Below are 19,603 nucleotides of genomic sequence, written 5' to 3'. Positions count from 1 at the left end.
CTCGACGTAAATGTTGCGGGAAAATCAAGCAACACGCGGCCCATATGCTGATACATATGTATTTAAAGAGCTGGATCTAATACGATATTTTATAGCTTATTCATTTTATCTAATCAATATTAAATACAAGAGTTTATCAATTGTAATAAGAAATAATTATTTTCCTTTGTTATTTATTACATTTTATAAAATTAATTGAATCAGCTGTTACGACAAATCCATATCGATACTCACCGCACTGAGTTCAAATGCGCGCTTATTGACGCAAAAAAGAGCAAAGTAAATTTGTTGGCATTTATCGATTGTGTTTTTATGCCGCGCTTTTTAAAATGTTTACTTCTGACAAGACAAGGCATTTTGTATTATTAAAAAAGAAATCAATAAAACAGTTTTAACTAATAAATATATCATTTATTAATGAGTAAAATTTCACTGCAACACGATCAAAACTATATATGCCTCTGCTTATTTGCCCAATTACAAATGACAAACCGGGCCTACCAAAAACTAAATCCGTTTTTGTTTTGCATTAAAATATTATATATTTAAAATATTATTTTTATAATGCACTGGGCATTTGCTATAGGACGTACTCATATCATGCTTAAAACGAATTGTATAAATAAAAAAGCGCCTTATTAAGATTTTGCTTCGACATTTTTTCTCCATTTCTCTTTCTTACAATATTTTTTCGTTGTTGCCGCCGAAAAATAACGGTACGTCTTTAATTTATCAAAATTATTTTACATGACAAAATAAAATTGTAAATAAATTCGCGAACTGAACAAAGACACAAAACAATGAATTTAGCTGCACTAAAAAAATGTAACATTATTTTGCGAATTCTACAAAAAGAATGAAAATTAAATTAAAATCTAAATTTAATTATATATATATGTATATATATCTACAGATATATATACGACCATTTACTTTGGAGATCGCGCTTGATTTATCTTCGCCTTCTCCTCCTCGGTAAACTCCAAAATGCTCTCGATCGCCTGCAGATGGCCCTGCGAGTTCTCCTTGTCCGTTAGAAAATAGAAAATGGCGCTTTTCAGGAATTGCAGCGTTACTTCAGGATCGACGCGGGTGCGATTCTTTTGCGCCTCCAACAGACGTCGATAGATCGTCTATATTGATTATTGAGTTAGTCGGTGGTGTGTGCGAGAGAGAGAGGGGGAGAGAGAGCGAGAGATAGTGCATAAGAAACGCTTTGTATTAGTAAACATATAAAAGCTTAAGCAAATACATATATATGAAATGTGAGGTTAGGTTAAAAAAATAATTGTAATATTTACATATAATTCTTTTCTGAATCATCGGTGCTATATAGATATATATATTTATATATATATATATATATATATATATGATATGATATATGAACATTTAGCATAGAATATATTTGAGGTAGGAATTTAGGGCGGGTGGGAAATGTTATATAGATTGTGGAGTTTATGGAGTCTATGGGAACTTTATATGAGAAATACATGCTAAATATGTTAAGTAATGGATACAAATCTGGGTTTTATAGCTATACTTCTGTAAATTTTCAGTAATAGTTGCTCAACAGCAACGAAACAGCTAACAAAACTAGCATTTGTAAGATTCTAAATTATGTAAATATAAAAGAGGGTAGTCTTGAATGCTTTTATTTTCTTCTAATAAATTTTTAGTCATCATGATATGCTAAATATATATTTTTGGTTTTATTTTTATTCTTTTAAATAAATTATTAAATACTAATAATACAGATTTTAAAAAAATCATATTTAAAAAAAAAAATATGGAGCATGGAAAAATAATTTTACTTATTATTTTTTATTTATTTTTTATTTTATTTTTAATGTAATATATATGTATTTATATTTTCAGAATGTAATGTATATTTTGATTTATTTAATAGAATGTATACACACTTTCAATTGTTTTTAGACTACCCTCGTTTATGTAATAAAGTATTATAGATTATATATACATGTATGAAGAGAACATACCTCTCGTTACCACTAAAAGAAAAACATTAATATTTTTTGAGGTTAAGGCCAGAAAAACGTATTGCCTAACCCCACAACTGAATGAAATGCTTCCAGTGGAAACAAGTTCAAACTGCCGTGGAACCACTGTAGGCCCTGAATTGGGTCCTTACAGCACTTGGGAAATATAACCTGAATTGCATGCTTTCAGAGAAAATAGACGTGATTTCTTAGTCCCAATGTAAACACCACCTCAATCGAAAGGATTCTGCAATGTTTCCAATGGAAACAAAATGGGGACTACCAAAGTTTCAGTGAAGCAAGCTAAAAATGAACAGCTGTTGCATTTCTTGTTCTATTCCACTCATTCCTCCGCCAGAATGCCACCGTTTACCTTTTACCACGCATGATGAAATGGCGCACATGTGAATGAGGTTAGGTATAATATGAATTGCCAAAATATGTTCCATTAGCCAATGATCAGAAAATGAAGATGAAAATGAAAAGTGAAAAACAAATAAAAATAATTTTAGTTATTCTCATAAATTTTGCAAATAAATTAAAGAAACTAATTGGGGATTTAGGTACAAATTGTTAAGGGAAGGGAAATTATTATTGTTGTTGTTGTTGTTTTTTTAGGAATATTACAAACCTTACGCGCGCCAAGTACCCACAAAGAAATGGCCTCCTTTGCCGTAAGGAGAGCTTGATTACTGCCGCATTCCCTCATTCTACACTCTGATGCCTACAAAAATAGTTTCGATTTTTGTTGTTCGATATTGATTTTCGAATTTTTTTTTTTTTTTTTGTTATCGGTTACACGACAATATATATAGATAGATATAGAAAATTAAATTAAACATTTTTTTAAACAAATTTTCAATAGACAATAGTTATATATAGAGAGACAGAGAGAGAAGTTATAACTGTAAAACATGCATTGGAAATAATAGTAAAATTGGAAACTAAAGACTTTTTGCGGCAACTGTACTTCATGCACTCATCCTCTAAGTTGTGACTGTACTTAATTCGCTCTACTTGAATACGCAACGCAACGGAACGGAACGGAATGGTATTAGATGAAACAAGCGCAACAAATCAAAGAAACACAAAAACGTCGATGTGATTGAAACAAAAACAAATGTTGCTCATTTAATGTATCGACTTGAATATTGCCAAAAAGAATGATGTAATTAATTATGTTACTTAAGCTTAAATATTTCTTGTAATTAAACTAAATGTAATCGAATAAAATGTCGACGCGCATCTCAATTAAATGCAGCTTTTCCAGCCAGGCAAAGCGCCAAATTGAAATGGAACACGCCCTAAAATGATACTCAAATGTTTTATGTTGCTTGTTGATTGTGTGTTGGTGTTGTTGTTGTTCTTGTAGTTGTTGTTATATGTCGAGTGTGGAATATGTTTGTTGTATGAGTCGCTCAGTTCATGATGCAACAAAATGCAACACACAAAACAAAACCGAAAATAATATTAGAAAGATATTGAAGAATCTTACGCGTATATTCTCCAGCTCGTCCTGCGTGCTCTGCAGCTGATGCAGCAGCTCGTTGATCGACACCTTGCTATCGGGCTGTCGCTGTGCCAGTTCCATTGCCTGCGAAACAGTGGAATGGAACATTAGAATATTTTCATTCAAATTAAATGTATATATAATTTCTAGAAGTATAGTACTATATAGTATATCAATATTTGCCTATATTCTAATATTAGCAAGGCTCTCCTAACTGCTGGGATATTTGTTTTCAATATTTGGCATAGGCCATGTATTACATTTCAAATGAACATGAGTGAAATTTCCCCATATTCTAATATTTTTTATCTTAGTATTTCCCCAAGTTTAAGGTAGCACTTCCCATACTACGATTTGACTATATAATAAGGTAATAGGGATGCGTTATCATAAAATCCAATATTCATATGAGGAAATCAAAAAATTTCCCCATATTCGACGCATGGTTAGCTCAAACCCTCTCCGATCTCAATGTTCCCATATTGTAATGCTACATTTCTTGAGTCTCTTCACAATATTCATTGTACCTGATCGGCGCGCGAAATGCGCTCTGCCTCCTGCCCCTGCTGATACATATGCAAGTACATTTTGTTCTGCTTCTCCTCGTGCTCGACCAGCTTGCGCTGCAGGTCCTCGAGCTGCTTCTCCAGCTCGCGGATGCGCTGCTTGGCATGCTCATAGTCCGGGACAATGTCCGAGTATCGAGTGTTGCACTCGGCCAGCTTCTGGAGCAGCGCCTCGACCTTGTCGTTGTGCGAGCGCTTCAGGTCGCTCGTGGCGCCGTCCTGGGTGCGTATCAGCTCCTCGATGCGGTGCTCGTACATGCGAATCAGCTCCTGGCGCTGCAGCTCGTAGTTCTCCAAGTGGCTGGCCGCTGCCTCCGCCTCCGCCGCGGCCTCGGCTGCCGCCTCTTCGGGCGTATCGCTTTGCGTTTGCGAGTCCTTCGAGTGCACCGACGACATGGTCAGATCCTCGAAGTGCCCCGAGTCGGCATACGAGCTCTGCATCTCAGTGGACATTTGCATCGCCTGCAATTGCTGATGCTGGCGCGCCAGATGACGTGGACTGCACTTGGCCTCATCCACCATGTCCACAATGGGCGAGACGTCCTGGGAGGTCTTCAGCTCGGCTTCGCGCACCGTTACCGCATCCGAGGAGGCCGAACGCTCCTCGGGCGAACTCAGCGATGCCTTGAATAGGCGCAGCTCGACGACTTCGCGCGTTAAACGCAAGATTTCCGTATCCTTTGCCTCCAGATCCTGACGCGCTATGCTCAACAGCTCCTTAAGGCGGCGTATCTGTCGCTGCGCTCGCTGCGTGGGCGTCAGATAATCGGAGCCCACTTGGCCCGCATAGTTCGAACAGTGCACCACGTACTTCATTTTGCGTCCACTAAAGGTGGTACCGTTTCTGTAAAGCATAAAGGAAATTTTCAGTCAATCTGAATTGGAAAGTAATAGATCGATTAACTATTGCTCCAAGTTATTTTCTGATAAAAAATATCTTAAAATATTTCCTGTAAAATATAAACTCATATTTGAAATGTCCTGATCCAAATCATTCCTATATACTATAATATATTTTTACACAAAAAAATTACCCAATATTCGTTATCCTAAAATATAACCCAAGTTTTAGACCAATTCACATTAAAAATTCCCTATATTAAGTTAATTTTAAACTATATTCAGGTATTTGTTATCCTAACATATAAAATATTCGGCCATACTACATGAAAAATTCCCTATATTAAGGGAACAAATTTATCAATCGGTTTCCCCATTACTTTTTAACTTATATTCAAGTATTTTTTATCATAAAGAATTTTGGACCATTTCATATTTGAAATTCCCTATATTAAGGGAAATTATAATACATGTTTCCCCCATAAGCTTTCAAGTACTATCCGTGTTTTACCTAATAGATCTCTGTATCAAACCTTACCTGGCCACATAGGGGTGCTCGCAGGACATGGTTGAACGACCCGATGTTGTGGTCGCAAATGAGTACATCGAGTCTAGATCATCATCCAGATAGGTGCTAGGCGAATCCGGTGTCACTGGCGGTGTCCTTGGCGAGATCTTCGTCTCGGGAACTGTGGAGAGCTTTCCTCCAGCTGATGCCGATACAACCGATGCTGATGCTGATGCTGATAGCGATGCTGGTAGGGAGTCGTGTTTCCTGTTCAGCGACTTTGACGAGCGGCTGCAATGAATGTGATTGGATGGGGCTCCGTTGAGCGGCGTTTGCGGCGTCTTTGGTGTGGACGTAGACGTGGACGTGGCCGTGACCGTTGCGTTGCCAGCTGTCTCAGCACTGCCGCCGTTCAGCTTTAAAGACTGCAAATGGAAATAGTTGTTGAAGATACAAACTGCTTAATTTGGCTTTCGCTGCTTTTGCTAATCGCTCGCTGCGGTTGTTCCAAGCCAAATCTCTCAATTGAATGCTCACTCGTGCATAGTTCGCGAAAAAGCGCGTAAAAAGATAGCGTGAAACTAGCCGCGAGGGAACGGAGGAGGTGCTGAAGGTAGTGCTACAGCTACAGCTAGAGCTAGAGCTGGAGCTGGAGCTGGAGCTGAAGATAGAGTTACCGTAACGCCCCAAAACCAATTTGTTGTTATACATTATACAAAACATTTTAAACACCCGTCGGTCTTTTTCTTCTCTTCTTCTTCTTTGCTTACTTTCATTGTGGCATTCCTTCCATTCCAAAACAACAACAAAATGAAACAGAGACATCAACCGCTACCCTGCCACATTTTTGTGGTCAATTAGCTGCCTAGTCGCTCGTCTTGACTTGATTATATAGACTACATATATATACTAAATATATAAATGTATAAACCTAAACCCAGTGCTAAATGCCAACAATTTCCCATTGTTTCATTTCCTTTTTCTAGGCTTTTGTGGTTTGGTTTGGTTTGGGAGAAATGAACACCTGCCAAGCCTAGCTTTATAAAAGCTGGCACGAATTTGATATAAGCCTAATCCCTACTTAATGCAGTTTACTCACGAAGGCAAGCAAATCAATTAATACTGAAATGTACCACAAAAGAAATAAAGTTTAAGTACATTTTAAACGAATTCAGTGCACTCTATTCAGTTCATTTAAGAGTTCTTCTGCCTAGGATTTGCTCCTAGGTTGATTCCCACGATTTACACACATTTATCACACGAAGGTACACTTGAAATTCTCTTTTGGTACACCATATGTAGTATATTTCATAAGACTCCGAGCTATATATCAACTTTATCAATGTGAGGTTTTCATATTTATTTAATAAATACAATTCGTATGAATGTACTCGAATAGGTACACTTGACATGTATTTGGTACATTCTACCTCGTCCATAGGCATTTAGGGTACATTGCCGTAGAGTAGTCAGAAAAAGCTTTTTACGAACAATGCATATAACAATATATCAGAAAAGTTACATTAAAAGGCATTCGATTGCTATAAATATCTTCAATTTCAATTCAGAGTAGTGTACCTACATTATAGAGCTATTCATTTAAATGATGAAGATTTTCACTTGTTAGACCAATGTACCACAGCAAGGTACACTTGAAATGCGTTAAGTACATGTGATTTATCTGAAAGCTGCTTTCGCACTTAAGAGTGCTTCATTTAAGCATATTACGTGCATGCAAACGGCGATGATATAATGCAGAAAGTAAAGACCTTTTCCCTATTTCCAGGTATAGTTTTAAAAGAGAAAAAAAGACAGAGAAAGGAGAGAGAGAGATACAGAGGGAAAGGGAAGAAAACGCTTCAGTTGGCAGTTTGTGACTGGCCCAAATAGCGAATTGAAATGTGATTTAGAAATGAGTGTCGCCTTCGCCAGCTGGCGGGACAGTCACTGGGCCACCTCGTCATTGGGCCGTTTCAGCGATTGTCAGCGATAATAGCCAAATGCAACTGCAACTGCAACTGCAAACTGCAAAGTGCAATTACAATTGCAGCCGCAACAGAAAGTGGCTTGCAAATCGGGTTAGACGCAGTTAGAAAGGGAGGCACACAGCACACAGTACAGAGCACGTTCCTCATGCATATTTCATAATCATCATTAATGAGTTTCTTGCCCTATTTTAATTGTTCAACTACTGGGAAATAATTTTTTATTTGTTTTTTTTTTTTTTTTTTTTTTTTTTTGAGTACTTCCACAAAAGATTCTCGCAATGGGCTTTACGCACGAGCTAACAGCACACAGCTGCTTTAATAAAACATAAAAAGAAAAGACAAGAGACAACAAAAAATAAAACAAAGCTCAGAGGTGTGAGTAGTCTTACACAGTGAGAAAAAATGCTGATTAATGTGCATTGAGAATGCCATTGAAAAAGAAGAGGTTGGAAATGCGGCAGAGGCCAGCTTAAACTTAAACTGATTCAGATAAAGACGGAGATAGAGCTGCATGCATATGTAGATAAAGATGACGATAAAATTCAGTCAGTAACGGATGTAGAGTCAGAGTCAGTCAATAAAGATACAGATACAAAAGCAAAGATATGACATATAGATACTCTTATAGAAATAAAAAGATTAATAATGCAGATAGAAAAAGAAAAAGATTAATAATGCATAGATACACATACAAATACAGATAAATATATAGATACAGATACAAATACAGATACAGAAACAGAAACAGATGCAGAAACAGATACAGGTACAGGTACAGGTACAGATACAGATACAGATACAGATACAGATACAGATACAGATACAGATACAGATACAGATACAGATACAGATAGAGATACAGATACAGATACAGATACAGATAACAGATACATATACAAATACAGATACAGACACAGATAAACAAAGATATGCACTGCTCGCTGTTTTCTCTCAGTGTACTGACCCGTGCGTTAACTGGGCTAATGTTGTTATAAGAAAAGAGTACCGAATGCTACGCTTACGCACTTCATAACCGACATTTCCTCCCCTCCAACTCGCCAACTCGCTGACATCGCGTCGTCTTACTATTCAATTAAAGGTCCACTACAGTCACGTCCCAGCAATTCAACCTATGTACTCTCATATGGGCTGCATTTATCATTTCTCTGCTTCTTCCTTAGAAAAATCGATGCTTTTGATTTGAGTGCTGTTCGGGCTAGAGCTCTGCTCAGGTGTGCGAAACAATTCTGCATTTGTCTCGTTGCAACTGCCACAATGGTCAAAATAACCCACTTGGACAACAGCCAAGATAGCTTTGTAGCTAAGTGCATACGTATGTACATATGTATGTATTTATTTCTACATCAATATACATACATATACACATATGCAGCTATATCATTTCAATTTTGCGGCACTTTTATGGATGGCTTCATTATTTTTATTTTTTTTGGCAAAGCTTTCAGGGTCGTCGAAAAAATGTGGAAGTATTTAAAGGAAATGCATTATATAAGCAGGTAAATTTCTAATCTCTTCTTATATATATACATATATATGATATGATATTACGAATTTAAAACCGAATACGGACTCCAAACTAAGAATTCTATAAAGATAAACTCCATATATTTACGGTTTTGTTAAAGAAACACTCAAGAAATTTGTATATAAAATATGAAAAATTACTGAAAATATTTAAACATAAAAAATATATATTTAAAAAATCCCATTAGGATTTTAATACTTCATTTATGAGCTGAAGAAAGTCTTCTGTTTGCCTTAGAGACACTCCGCTTACACTTTTTCCTCAGGTAGCAGTTTAAATATTTCCCTGTATTCGTGAAAAATCACTAGCTGATTATAATTTTAAATATTTGTTTCAAAAGCCTTTCAGATTTTGCTGCAGCACACACACACAAATTAGCATACAGCGACAGTAGCAAATATCAATAATGATAATTTATGCAAAAGGGCCAACGAACTGCAATTATAGGCAATACGATTGTCTTAATAGTGCCCCTTTCATTTATTATTAACATTTCGAAGCACAGCCGTACGAAAACCTTTCCACCAGCAGCTGTCGCTAAATTACAACTACGAGAATGGAGAGCGACGCTGCTGCGACACAGCTACACAAATATAAACATCAACATAACGGTAAGCGCAGGCACCACATACTTAAAGACATTCACACGGAAAGTCCGAAATGATTTGCCATGGAACAATAACAAAGCGAAAAGCGCGAAATGGAAATGGAAAGGGAAGAGCGAAGAGCTTTTGCTTTTGCATGCGTTCGCGTTGAGCATAAAAAATCAACTGAAACGCAAATCGCATGGGTCAGACCGAAATGAAGAAGATGCCAAAAAATAAAACGAAAAACAGTTGAAGCCGAGAACAGCAGCAACAACAAACGAAAACAAAACGAACCCTCCCAGCGGGCAGCTGAGATTTTAACTACAGGCGAAGTGAAAAGAGAGAGTCAGAGGGAGAGAGAGAGTGTGTGTGTGTGTGTGTGTGGTAAGGTGGTTGCAAAGCAAGTGCATGTCCATGCATGTAAGCTTCTACGAGTTCGTCTGCAAATAGGCGTATGTGTGTGTGTGTGGGCTCCTGTCAATATTTGCAAAAGCTGCGCCGCGCACTTGCATTTCCTTGTGGTACGAACAACTCAGCTGATTTTCGTTTTTTTTTTTTCGACATGAAACTGAGCGGAAGTGGAATTGAAACAGCTGCTAGCGGCCTTTTCCTTTTCGTCTCACATTGTTTATGCAAACGGGAACTAAGCGAAACACAAATAAATACAAACGGAGATTGACAAACTGCAAAAGCTTTGAAAGTGACTGACCCAATACAATGGCTGTTCAACTGTCGCGCACATGTACAGTTTAAATGAGATTGTTAGCTAATTAAGTATGTGTGTAAAACCAATTGATTATCAATTTAAGCTACTTATATATGTACCGTAATTAACTGGCCACAAAGTAATTGTAATTAAATCAATAATACGATAATTATTGTTTATATCTAGGTTGCATTATAAATACGATTTATGAATATGAATATCAATGAATAAGAGTTCAAAGCCTCAAGCCAAGGAATTTTATATTTATTTATATTTCTTTATATGTATATAATTGTTTACATACCTACATATGATGTACATACATATCAATTGATAGTGCCATATATGTACATATGTATCAATAAAATATTGATTTTGGCTAGGCCTTGCTTTTAGACCTTATGTTATCTTATTCTTACATATGCACATTCATACGTACATACATATGCATGTACACAATATATTTAGGAAATTTGGAACGATTCAGAAATTAGTATACAATACGTCTGATACTTTACAAAACGATGAAAAACTATTTTAGATTCTATACGATACTTTGGCTATACTAACCGATACTGAATGAACTGCTAATCTTTGTTTCGGCTAAGGCAAGGAGGTATTTAAACACTCTTTCATTCACATTTATACATCTGAAGATTATATGAACTAATATTCCATTTGAATTTCCTAACAGAGCTGTCAAGGGTAGATGCATTTATATATATGTATGTATATATGGATTCCATATCCTAGTCCTAAAAACTTTTTCCGCCCACAAATCAAATTCTCGTCTATTTATCTCTTCATACTGTCTACATCATTCAGTAAGCTTTAATATGCATATGTTGTACATATATTACTCATGCATATATAGTATGTATGTACATATAGCTCAAAAACCCCTATAATACATTCATTATATATAAACCACAACGATAATCTAGAATAGAACTTAGGCACACTTCGAGTTATGTTGAAGTGTTTAAATTATTAATGTGCCAACAGTTCCCATCGACCCGCTTTAAAGCATTTAATATGCAAATGCGGGGCTGTTATGCCTGCCACACACACACATACACACACACGCTCACCCCCACACAAAAACAGGGTTGTCCTCACGTTTCGTAATGAAGAAGACGATTACGTACGCAATTGTTGGGGGCGGGTTTTCTTTTCTTTTTTTTTTTTTCCTTGTGTCCAGGTTTTTGTACTTTTTGCGTTTCATAGGTCAAGCAGCAGGAAATGCAGGCGGGGGCGGTTTACGGGCAAAATAATCGATACCGAAATGTGTGCCACCCACAACGGAAATAGATACTGAAGTAAGCAAAGGTACTCACCATATTACGCGACTTGGCTTCCATATTGGCCAAGAATTGCAGCTCAGTTGGCTGCTCTGTTAAAGCCAAACATAATGCATGAAACCGAGTCTCATCCAATTGGGAAGGTGTTGCCGTTGCAGTTGCCGTAGCCGTAGCCGTTGCCTCTGCTTCCGCTTTGCCCGGTTGACGCTGTCCCAAATTGCTCCAGCTGCGATAATGCGCGAATTTTGCAATTTTTTCGCCGGATAACGGTTTGCTGCTGCTGCCGTTCGTTGTGCTGCCGTTGAGATGAGCGCGCGTACTGTGGCTTACGCCGGCAGCAGCAGCAGCAGTAGCAGTGGCAGTGGCAGCGGCAGCGGCAGCAGCAACATTGCCTGTGCCTTTTGAGCCGCGCAAGCGCATGGAAGCGGAACGACGAAATGGAACAACAGAGGCAGCGCTGCTCGCTTGCGGTATGCGTGTGGGTGCCGTTATTGTTGTGGGTGTTGCTGCATGTGCTGGCGCTCTTCGTGTTGTTGATGTAACTGCAACTGCTTCTGCTGTTGCTGCTGCTGTTTCTGTTTCTGTTGTTGTTGTTATTGTTGTTCTAGGTGTAACTGCTATTGGTGCTGCTGTTGTTGTTGTTGTGGTTGCTGTAACTTCAGCTGCTTGAGCTGATGTTGCTGTTGCTGACGCCTCTATTACTATTGTTGGCGGTGCAACTGCTGCTGCTGCAGCTGTAGTTGTTGTTGTTACTGGTATTACTGTCCCTGTTGTTATAGCTGCTGTTGCTCCTGTTGCTGCTGCAGTAGGTAAAGCTTCTGTTGCTGCTGCTGTAGCTTCTGCCTCTACTGCTGCTGCTGCTGCTGCTATTGTTGTTACCGCTTCTTTTGCTGCTGCAGCCGTTGGTTGTATTATTGTCCCTGTTGTTATAGCTGCTGTTGCTTCTGCTACTGTTGCTGTTGCAATAGGTAATGCTTCTGTTGCTCTCGTTGTTGGTGCTTCTGCTCCTATTGCTGCTGCTGCTGTGTCTACTTCTACTGCTGCTGCTGCTATTGTTGTTGCTCTAACTGCTTCTACTGATGTTGTTGCTGTGTCTGCATCTGCAGTTGCTGCTGTTTTTAACATTATTGTCCCTGTTGCAGGTTCACCTGCTCCTGCTCCTGCTGCTGCTGCTTCTGCTGTTGCTGCTCCTGCTGTTGGCTGCTCCTCTGGCTCCATTGCAGAGGTTTGTGGAGGCAGCAGTGACGTCATCGCTGGACGCTGCTACTGTGTGGCTGTAAATAGAAAAGAAAAAGTGAAATTATAATAATGCAAATTAATGCAATTGTTGCTGCTGCACTTTCAAAAAGAAGAAGAAAAAAAACAAATTTGAGCAACCATTTTAAATGCTTCATTATCTTAAACACTCGCGCGTAATTAAAAACTTTCTATGGCTGGAAAACAAATTAATGAGCATATATAGCCAATTGGCAACCCTCTAAATACCCCCCTCCCCTTTCTCTATCTCTCTCTCCCCACCATGCGCCATAGAAAGTGAAATTGGAGATGCGCTTGCATGTTGCACTCAGCTTTTGGCGGAAAATCATGAAATTCCCATTATTTTTGTTGCTGTTATTTGCCCATCTGGTTGTTGTCTCAGCTAAAATAGATATATACATATACAATGTATATTTATATATATATATATTCTATGACTATGCAGCTTTGTTCTAGTTACGTCAAAGCTCAAGGCCAATCGCTTATCCATAACCAGCTGTGCACACGCATTTGCAGACACTGTACAAATTGCCCCAGCCCCGCCCATTTGGGTCTGCCCAATTGGAAAAGTTACTTATCTACTTTTCCTTGAAATTAAAACAAAATAAATATATATAATTTATACTTAATGTTTTATGTAGATGTTTTGAAAACTGATTTCCTCGACTCATTTTCCGTTGACTTCGCTTAAATTTGAGTGAAAAATCAAAGTTCATTTGCAAAAACAAAACTGTTCTAATTTTCTTTACACTTTTAGAGTTTCTTCTTTGTAAATCATATATCATATTGAAATGCGATCTGTGTGGGAAACATTTGCCACACGCTTAGAAAACACTTTGCAATCGCTCAACATTTGTTGCAACATTCTGTGGAAACTTGCAGATATTTGATATAAGACTTTTCGACAGAGGCAAGAAGAAGAAAAACTCCATTTCCATAAAAAAGGAATGTACATAAGATATTCAAAAATAATTTCCAAAGTATGAAATTAAAATTTCATTACAAAGCAAAGCTTTATACAGACATTTTCGTATAATTTATACAATTCTAATCGATTATTAAGTTCAGGGTTCAAATCCTATGTATATAAGCCAATATACTCGCTTCACTCCCTGCAATAAACGAGTATAATTATGATAAAGCGATCAAGAAATTGAAAACAAAACAGAGTGAAATGAAAATGTTCATTTTAAAAACGTTTAAGAATTGTTAAATGATATTGATCTAAGAAACCAATACACTTAAGACTAATTTGTGCAGTGAGACCATTTAAATCTCTATTAAGTGGCTTTAGTCTTAGAGTCTTGGATCTATTAGCTGTTGCTCCAGTTCAGCTCACAGCATTTCTCCAGCGATTATATTTAATTATTTCCGCTTATATCTTTCGCTGACTGACAACTACAACAACCACAACAACAACTACAACAACAACCACGACACCAACAAGGGCCATAAAAGGTCAATTTCACAGCTGAACAAACGTGTTTTTACCTTTGTTTTGTATACGCGCCCAGGAAATGAAGGAAGTATATAGGCTTTGGGCAATTTTTAGCTGTTTGCTTGAAGTTGAAGCAGTAATTTGATATATAGTTAAATTAGATATAGTTCAGATTTTAGAGCGTATGTCTTAGGCGGACTTGGCAATCTAAACAAATTAGACAAACCTATAAACACTATAGAATTCTATAATCGAGTTTATAGAAGTTAGGTTTATCAAGTTATCATAGTTTAAGACTTAGCTTATTAAGTTTGGAGATATATAGCCTACAAAATTCTGTAAATACTAAGATATATATTTTCTTATTTACTAGTTTATATTTTTTATATATTTTATGAACGCGTATTGCGTAGTCAATCATGCCCGATTGCAACGTTTTCACTCGTTTTCTACAAATTGTTAAGTTTTAAAATTTTAGTTAGCGTTTTCAATTGGTTTGCTGTCATGCTTTTGCTCGTACAGGGAAGACTGATTAAGACGAACGCACGCTCGTATACGATATGTACCAAAATTCAATCTATTTTCCTTTGATTTATTTAAAATTTAAAAATATCTATTAAAGTGTGTACCAACTAGTCAGTCTCTACTGTAATTGTATTATGTTTTAACCACCTTTACTGTCGATAGCATTTAATTGCTTTGCAACGCATTTCTTTGAACCCGACGACAAGACAAGGTCGTTGTTTGATATGGATTGCAACGTGTTGGCATCTCGATTGAATCTTTGAAGATAGCGGGTTTTACGTATTTTCGTCTTCTCCTTACATTAATTTCGAAAAGTCAGGTTTTAGTTTGGGGTATGTGAATTGAAGCGTAAGCTTAAAAAACTCGCAATCAGCGTTAATTGGAGAAATAACGCCCACAAATAAAAGAAAATAGAAATACAGTAGAAAATAAAAATTTGGAGGTAAACATAAAATTAAGCGAAAAACGGAAAAATACGTAAGGAAAGACGAGAAGTATCGGGAAAAATGAGTTCATTCACAAAAAAAAAAAAAAATAAATAAATAAATAAATAAATAAAAAAGTAAATAAATAAAATGAAAACTAATAAAATTATAAAAGTATATGTATAAATAATAGAGAACTATTTTTCTGAGGTATGAAATAAAAAATTTTAAATTGATATACAAATTTAAAGAAATGAAAATCAAAACAAAAATTTAATAAATATAAAATTTAATACAAAATAAAATATGTGCCAAACGTAAATAAATAAAGCCTTTGCAAGCACTGCAGCTCACTCACACTCGCAGTACTCGCTCTCTCCTTTTCTCTTTCACTCTCCCACGTAGCTTTATCAAAAATAACAATTTTGTTGTTGCCTCTGATAAGGGGCAATCGAGCAAATTGACAGCCTCAGCGAAAAGTGTAAATAATTTCAACGTGTATGGCAATTTATGTATATTATTTACCTGTTTTTACGTTGATTTGGCAATATTGCACAAACGATTTTCCAAGCACTTAGCGTGCTTAATTAAACTAATTGTTAATGGCAAAAAGCCAAAACAAAAACAATAACCATAAAGAGAAGAAAACAAAGTCTACGTTTGATCGAAGAGCAACGCGTGTTGCGAACGACAAAGTGCAACTGAAAATGTGGAAAACGCTTTTGTTGAAGATGGAAAACAGTTTCAAGCTGGCGGTGGCGGGCTGCTGCCCCAGCTAAAGCGAGACAGAAAATGGAGTAGCAAATGGTAGAAATGTGTTGCAATCGAGCGAGTTGAGCGACGAGCCCAACGGATGGCATTTTAAAATGTTAAACTAGGTGAAAGGCAATTGCTAATTAATTGACCTAAAGTACAATGGCTTTTCCCACTTACCCCATTAAGGTGTTTCACATGGCATTTATAGTTTTTATGGGCTGGCCAAAGAAGTTGGCGCCATAACTAGCGTCCGCTCAACCGGAACGCATTGCAACTCTCCTAAGGAGCACATGAAGTGACTCTCTTTCTAAATGCAATGCTAAAGAGTTTAACTATAACATAATACACACTTTTTCTTTAGATATATACTACATTTGAATTTTATTGCGCTAATTTAAAATTTACTCAAGTTTATCCACATTTCAGTTAACTATCGCTATCGTATTCGATAAATGTAGCTGGTCACTCAGTCAGCTGTTGTGACAGTGTTACTCTGGGCACAGTTATCGATAGGCCAAGTATTACTTGCACTTTGCCGACGCTGACTGTCAAAAAAACGAAAAGCAAAATCAAGAGCTGCTTTGTGTTTGTTGTTGCTGCCAGCAAAATTCTACTTAAAAAACAAAAAGTTCACAAACACCCGTTGTTAAAATACCCACAGCGTAAGTGAGACTTCTTGTAGAGTTGCTTTCCTTCGTCCTACTCACAGCTTAAGAATTTATTTTGCAGTTGAATCATGGATCGTTTGCTACGTTTAGGCGGCGCTATGCCACAGGCTGCACCCCCAACAGATGCACCCGTCGTGGACACCGCCGAGCAGGTGTACATATCATCTCTGGCGCTTTTGAAGATGCTTAAGCACGGCCGCGCTGGAGTGCCCATGGAAGTGATGGGCCTGATGCTGGGCGAGTTTGTCGACGATTACACGGTGCAGGTTATCGATGTGTTCGCCATGCCACAAACGGGCACGGGAGTCAGTGTTGAGGCCGTCGACCCCGTCTTTCAGGCCAAGATGTTGGACATGTTGAAGCAGACAGGCCGACCAGAAATGGTTGTCGGCTGGTACCATTCGCATCCGGGCTTCGGATGCTGGTTGTCCGGCGTGGATATCAATACGCAGCAATCCTTCGAAGCGCTGTCCGAGCGCGCCGTGGCCGTTGTCGTCGATCCCATACAGTCGGTCAAGGGTAAAGTGGTCATCGATGCCTTCCGCCTGATCAACCCGAATATGTTGGTGCTCGGACAGGAGCCCAGGCAGACCACCTCGAATTTGGGCCATTTGCAGAAACCGTCGGTGCAGGCACTGATCCATGGCCTGAATCGTCATTATTATTCCATCAGCATTAACTATCGCAAAAACGAGCTGGAACAGAAAATGCTCTTGAACTTGCACAAAAAGTCCTGGAAGGATGGTCTCACACTGGCCGACTACAATGAGCACTGCTCCATCAATGAGGATACAGTCGCCGAAATGCTTGATTTGGCCAAGAACTATAATAAGGTGAGCTACAAATTTGTTAAACACTTGTAAATAATTTTAATTTTAGCATAGCGAATTTCGCATACTCTTTCAAAATTGCACATTTTGTTGGCAGCCTTGCACGTTTGTTTTATTTTTGTCAGGTGGCAACTCTTGACGCAACAACAAATGTTCACTGCAGCCCTTTAAAAGCCGCAAAAGTTCTGAAATTTGTTCCTTTGAACTAGCTTTATTTTTGTTGCACCCAAAATGAACCAGTAATTGTTGCTTTTTATTTTTGATTTGACTTGCATGTTGTCTCGCTCTAACAAATGAATTTTCTTCTATATCAATCAAAGCTATGAAATGATATTAGACTTAGTCTGTGTAATTAATTTTTTGGTTACCTTTCGATCATTTTGATCTATAATGCACTCTGAATTATTTAAGCTATCTTCTAGCTTAATATATATTATATTATTCATCTGTGTATAAACGCTTCCCCTATCATATATTATAGATTTATAATAAATGTACATATATTTACTATTATAATTTATTGATTAAATTATAATAATGGTATAAAATATATAATAGAATAATAGAAATAATTTTAATGAAAATGGATACTATAAAAGAAAAATTTTGAAATTGTCATAGAAAAATCAATTGCATCAATAATATTTTTGCAATATATCATTTTCTCATTCTCGAATTTTCCCCTCTTTGCAGTCTCTCGAGGACGAAGAGAAAATGACGCCCGAGCAGCTGGCGATTAAGAATGTGGGCAAACAGGACCCGAAACGGCATTTGGAGGAGAAAGTGGATAAGGTCATGCAGAATAATATTGTACAGTGCTTAGGAGCTATGTTGGACACCATTGTCTTTAAATAAAAATCGCATTTGCTGTTCTAGAGCATAAAAACAACCCTCAAATATAAATCATACCCATTCTGAAAACTCGAGTAAAATAAATTAAAAGAAAAACTGCTTTTAAGTTTTACACAGAAAACAAATAAATGTATTTTTATTGGATCGACAAATTTTGCATAAATTTTTGCGACAAATTACGAATTATGAATTACTTATATTTTAAGTATAATAAATCTTATGAAACTTAAGACTAAGCAGACGCAGCAGCTGCGACGCCGACGCCGACGCCAACGTTGATGTCTTTGTTGTTGTTTGTAAACAGCAGCAGCAGCTGCTGCGTTTGACTGCGCCGTCGGCGTTGTCTTTGTTGCTGTTGTTGTTAACAGCGACAGCAACTGCGCCGCTTTTCTAATTAAAGATGGCGGACATGGCATTTAGGCGCGCTCGCCACGGATGCGTCTGGCCAGCTGAATGTCCTTGGGCATGATGGTGACACGCTTGGCATGAATAGCGCACAAATTGGTGTCCTCGAACAGGCCAACCAAGTAGGCTTCGGATGCTTCCTGCAATGGAAAAGTGTTCAAAATACTCATTACATGATGGCACGAAATTGGGGCCACACTCCATGCAACACCCCCCACTCCGCACTCCCACATTTTCAGACACAATTCTTTTTTTACACTTCCCGCCAATTTACCTGCAATGCGCCGATAGCTGCCGACTGGAAACGCAAATCGGTCTTGAAATCTTGAGCAATTTCACGCACTAAGCGCTGGAACGGCAACTTGCGGATGAGCAGCTCTGTGGACTTTTGGTAGCGACGAATTTCTCTCAATGCCACGGTACCAGGGCGATAGCGATGAGGCTTCTTAACACCGCCAGTGGATGGGGCCGATTTGCGGGCCGCCTTGGTGGCCAATTGTTTACGGGGCGCTTTGCCACCCGTCGATTTGCGAGCTGTTTGCTTGGTACGTGCCATTATTCGAAGTGGAAAATTCCTTTTTTTTCACTAGTTTGATCAGTTAGAGCACTTTTTCTCACGGGTAAAGCGACGTCCGAACTGTACGAAAACTTTTTAATGAATGATTGGTGAAGGGGTCGGGCGGAGTCGATACTGCTGGATTATTTTCGTTATTCGAGGAGTATCGATAGTGATGGAATCATGAATTAGAAAACTATCGTAACTAATTATCTAAGCGTATATTCGTATGCCATTAGGGAGCATACAATATTCATGTCGAAATCTTGATATATAAAAAATAGTTATTACTTAATAATATTAGGTATATTTATAACAATAGATAGATATATGCTTAAA

General features: G+C 37.8%; 3 protein-coding genes across 8 annotated transcripts; 1 reads left to right on the top strand and 2 right to left on the bottom strand.

Moving 5' to 3' along the window:
* Nucleotides 1–638: 638 nt before the first annotated feature.
* LOC6575678 (early endosome antigen 1) lies at nucleotides 639–12,151 on the bottom strand. Of its 6 annotated transcripts, none has more exons than XM_002001651.4 (7): nucleotides 11,589–12,151; nucleotides 5,455–5,849; nucleotides 4,038–4,920; nucleotides 3,496–3,594; nucleotides 2,632–2,724; nucleotides 934–1,133; nucleotides 639–845 (listed from the first exon to the last, which is right to left on the bottom strand). In XM_002001651.4, exons 1-7 carry the CDS (start codon nucleotides 11,970–11,972, stop codon nucleotides 725–727), a joined length of 2,175 nt encoding a protein of 724 aa, XP_002001687.2. In that variant the 5' UTR covers nucleotides 11,973–12,151; the 3' UTR covers nucleotides 639–724. The 6 variants fall into 6 exon arrangements, with proteins under 6 accessions (XP_002001687.2, XP_043864997.1, XP_015020243.1 ...); XM_044009062.1 differs by lacking the exon at nucleotides 11,589–12,151 and adding an exon at nucleotides 9,395–9,497; XM_015164757.3 differs by lacking the exon at nucleotides 2,632–2,724.
* A 4,318-nt stretch (nucleotides 12,152–16,469) lies between these two features.
* Nucleotides 16,470–18,340, top strand: LOC6575677 (26S proteasome non-ATPase regulatory subunit 14). The gene is made up of 3 exons (XM_002001650.4): nucleotides 16,470–16,615; nucleotides 16,683–17,454; nucleotides 18,145–18,340. Exons 2-3 carry the CDS (start codon nucleotides 16,690–16,692, stop codon nucleotides 18,304–18,306), a joined length of 927 nt encoding a protein of 308 aa, XP_002001686.1. The 5' UTR covers nucleotides 16,470–16,615; nucleotides 16,683–16,689; the 3' UTR covers nucleotides 18,307–18,340.
* A 63-nt stretch (nucleotides 18,341–18,403) lies between these two features.
* On the bottom strand, nucleotides 18,404–19,449 carry LOC6575676 (histone H3.3A). The gene is made up of 2 exons (XM_002001649.4): nucleotides 18,983–19,449; nucleotides 18,404–18,848 (listed from the first exon to the last, which is right to left on the bottom strand). Exons 1-2 carry the CDS (start codon nucleotides 19,262–19,264, stop codon nucleotides 18,720–18,722), a joined length of 411 nt encoding a protein of 136 aa, XP_002001685.1. The 5' UTR covers nucleotides 19,265–19,449; the 3' UTR covers nucleotides 18,404–18,719.
* Between the last annotated feature and the right edge of the window lie 154 nt (nucleotides 19,450–19,603).

This window comes from Drosophila mojavensis, unplaced genomic scaffold (assembly GCF_018153725.1).
Source record: "Drosophila mojavensis isolate 15081-1352.22 unplaced genomic scaffold, ASM1815372v1 contig_36, whole genome shotgun sequence".
Classification (NCBI taxonomy): domain Eukaryota; kingdom Metazoa; phylum Arthropoda; class Insecta; order Diptera; family Drosophilidae; genus Drosophila; species Drosophila mojavensis.
Note: the sequence above shows the minus strand (reverse complement) of the source record. Positions and strands in the feature narration are given on the sequence as shown.

Excerpts from the sequence above, each read along its gene's own strand:
- LOC6575678 (XM_002001651.4), bottom strand. The coding sequence starts at position 11,972 with ATGCGCTTGCGCGGCTCAAAAGGCACAGGCAATGTTGCTGCTGCCGCT. Across the intron at positions 5,850-11,588 it reads AAGCCAAGTCGCGTAATATG|TCTTTAAAGCTGAACGGCGG; the intron begins GTGAGTACCTTT and ends TTCCATTTGCAG. Across the intron at positions 4,921-5,454 it reads GAGCACCCCTATGTGGCCAG|AAACGGTACCACCTTTAGTG; the intron begins GTAAGGTTTGAT and ends TATGCTTTACAG.
- LOC6575677 (XM_002001650.4), top strand. The coding sequence starts at position 16,690 with ATGGATCGTTTGCTACGTTTAGGCGGCGCTATGCCACAGGCTGCACCC. Across the intron at positions 17,455-18,144 it reads TGGCCAAGAACTATAATAAG|TCTCTCGAGGACGAAGAGAA; the intron begins GTGAGCTACAAA and ends CCCTCTTTGCAG.
- LOC6575676 (XM_002001649.4), bottom strand. The coding sequence starts at position 19,264 with ATGGCACGTACCAAGCAAACAGCTCGCAAATCGACGGGTGGCAAAGCG. Across the intron at positions 18,849-18,982 it reads CAGCTATCGGCGCATTGCAG|GAAGCATCCGAAGCCTACTT; the intron begins GTAAATTGGCGG and ends TTTCCATTGCAG.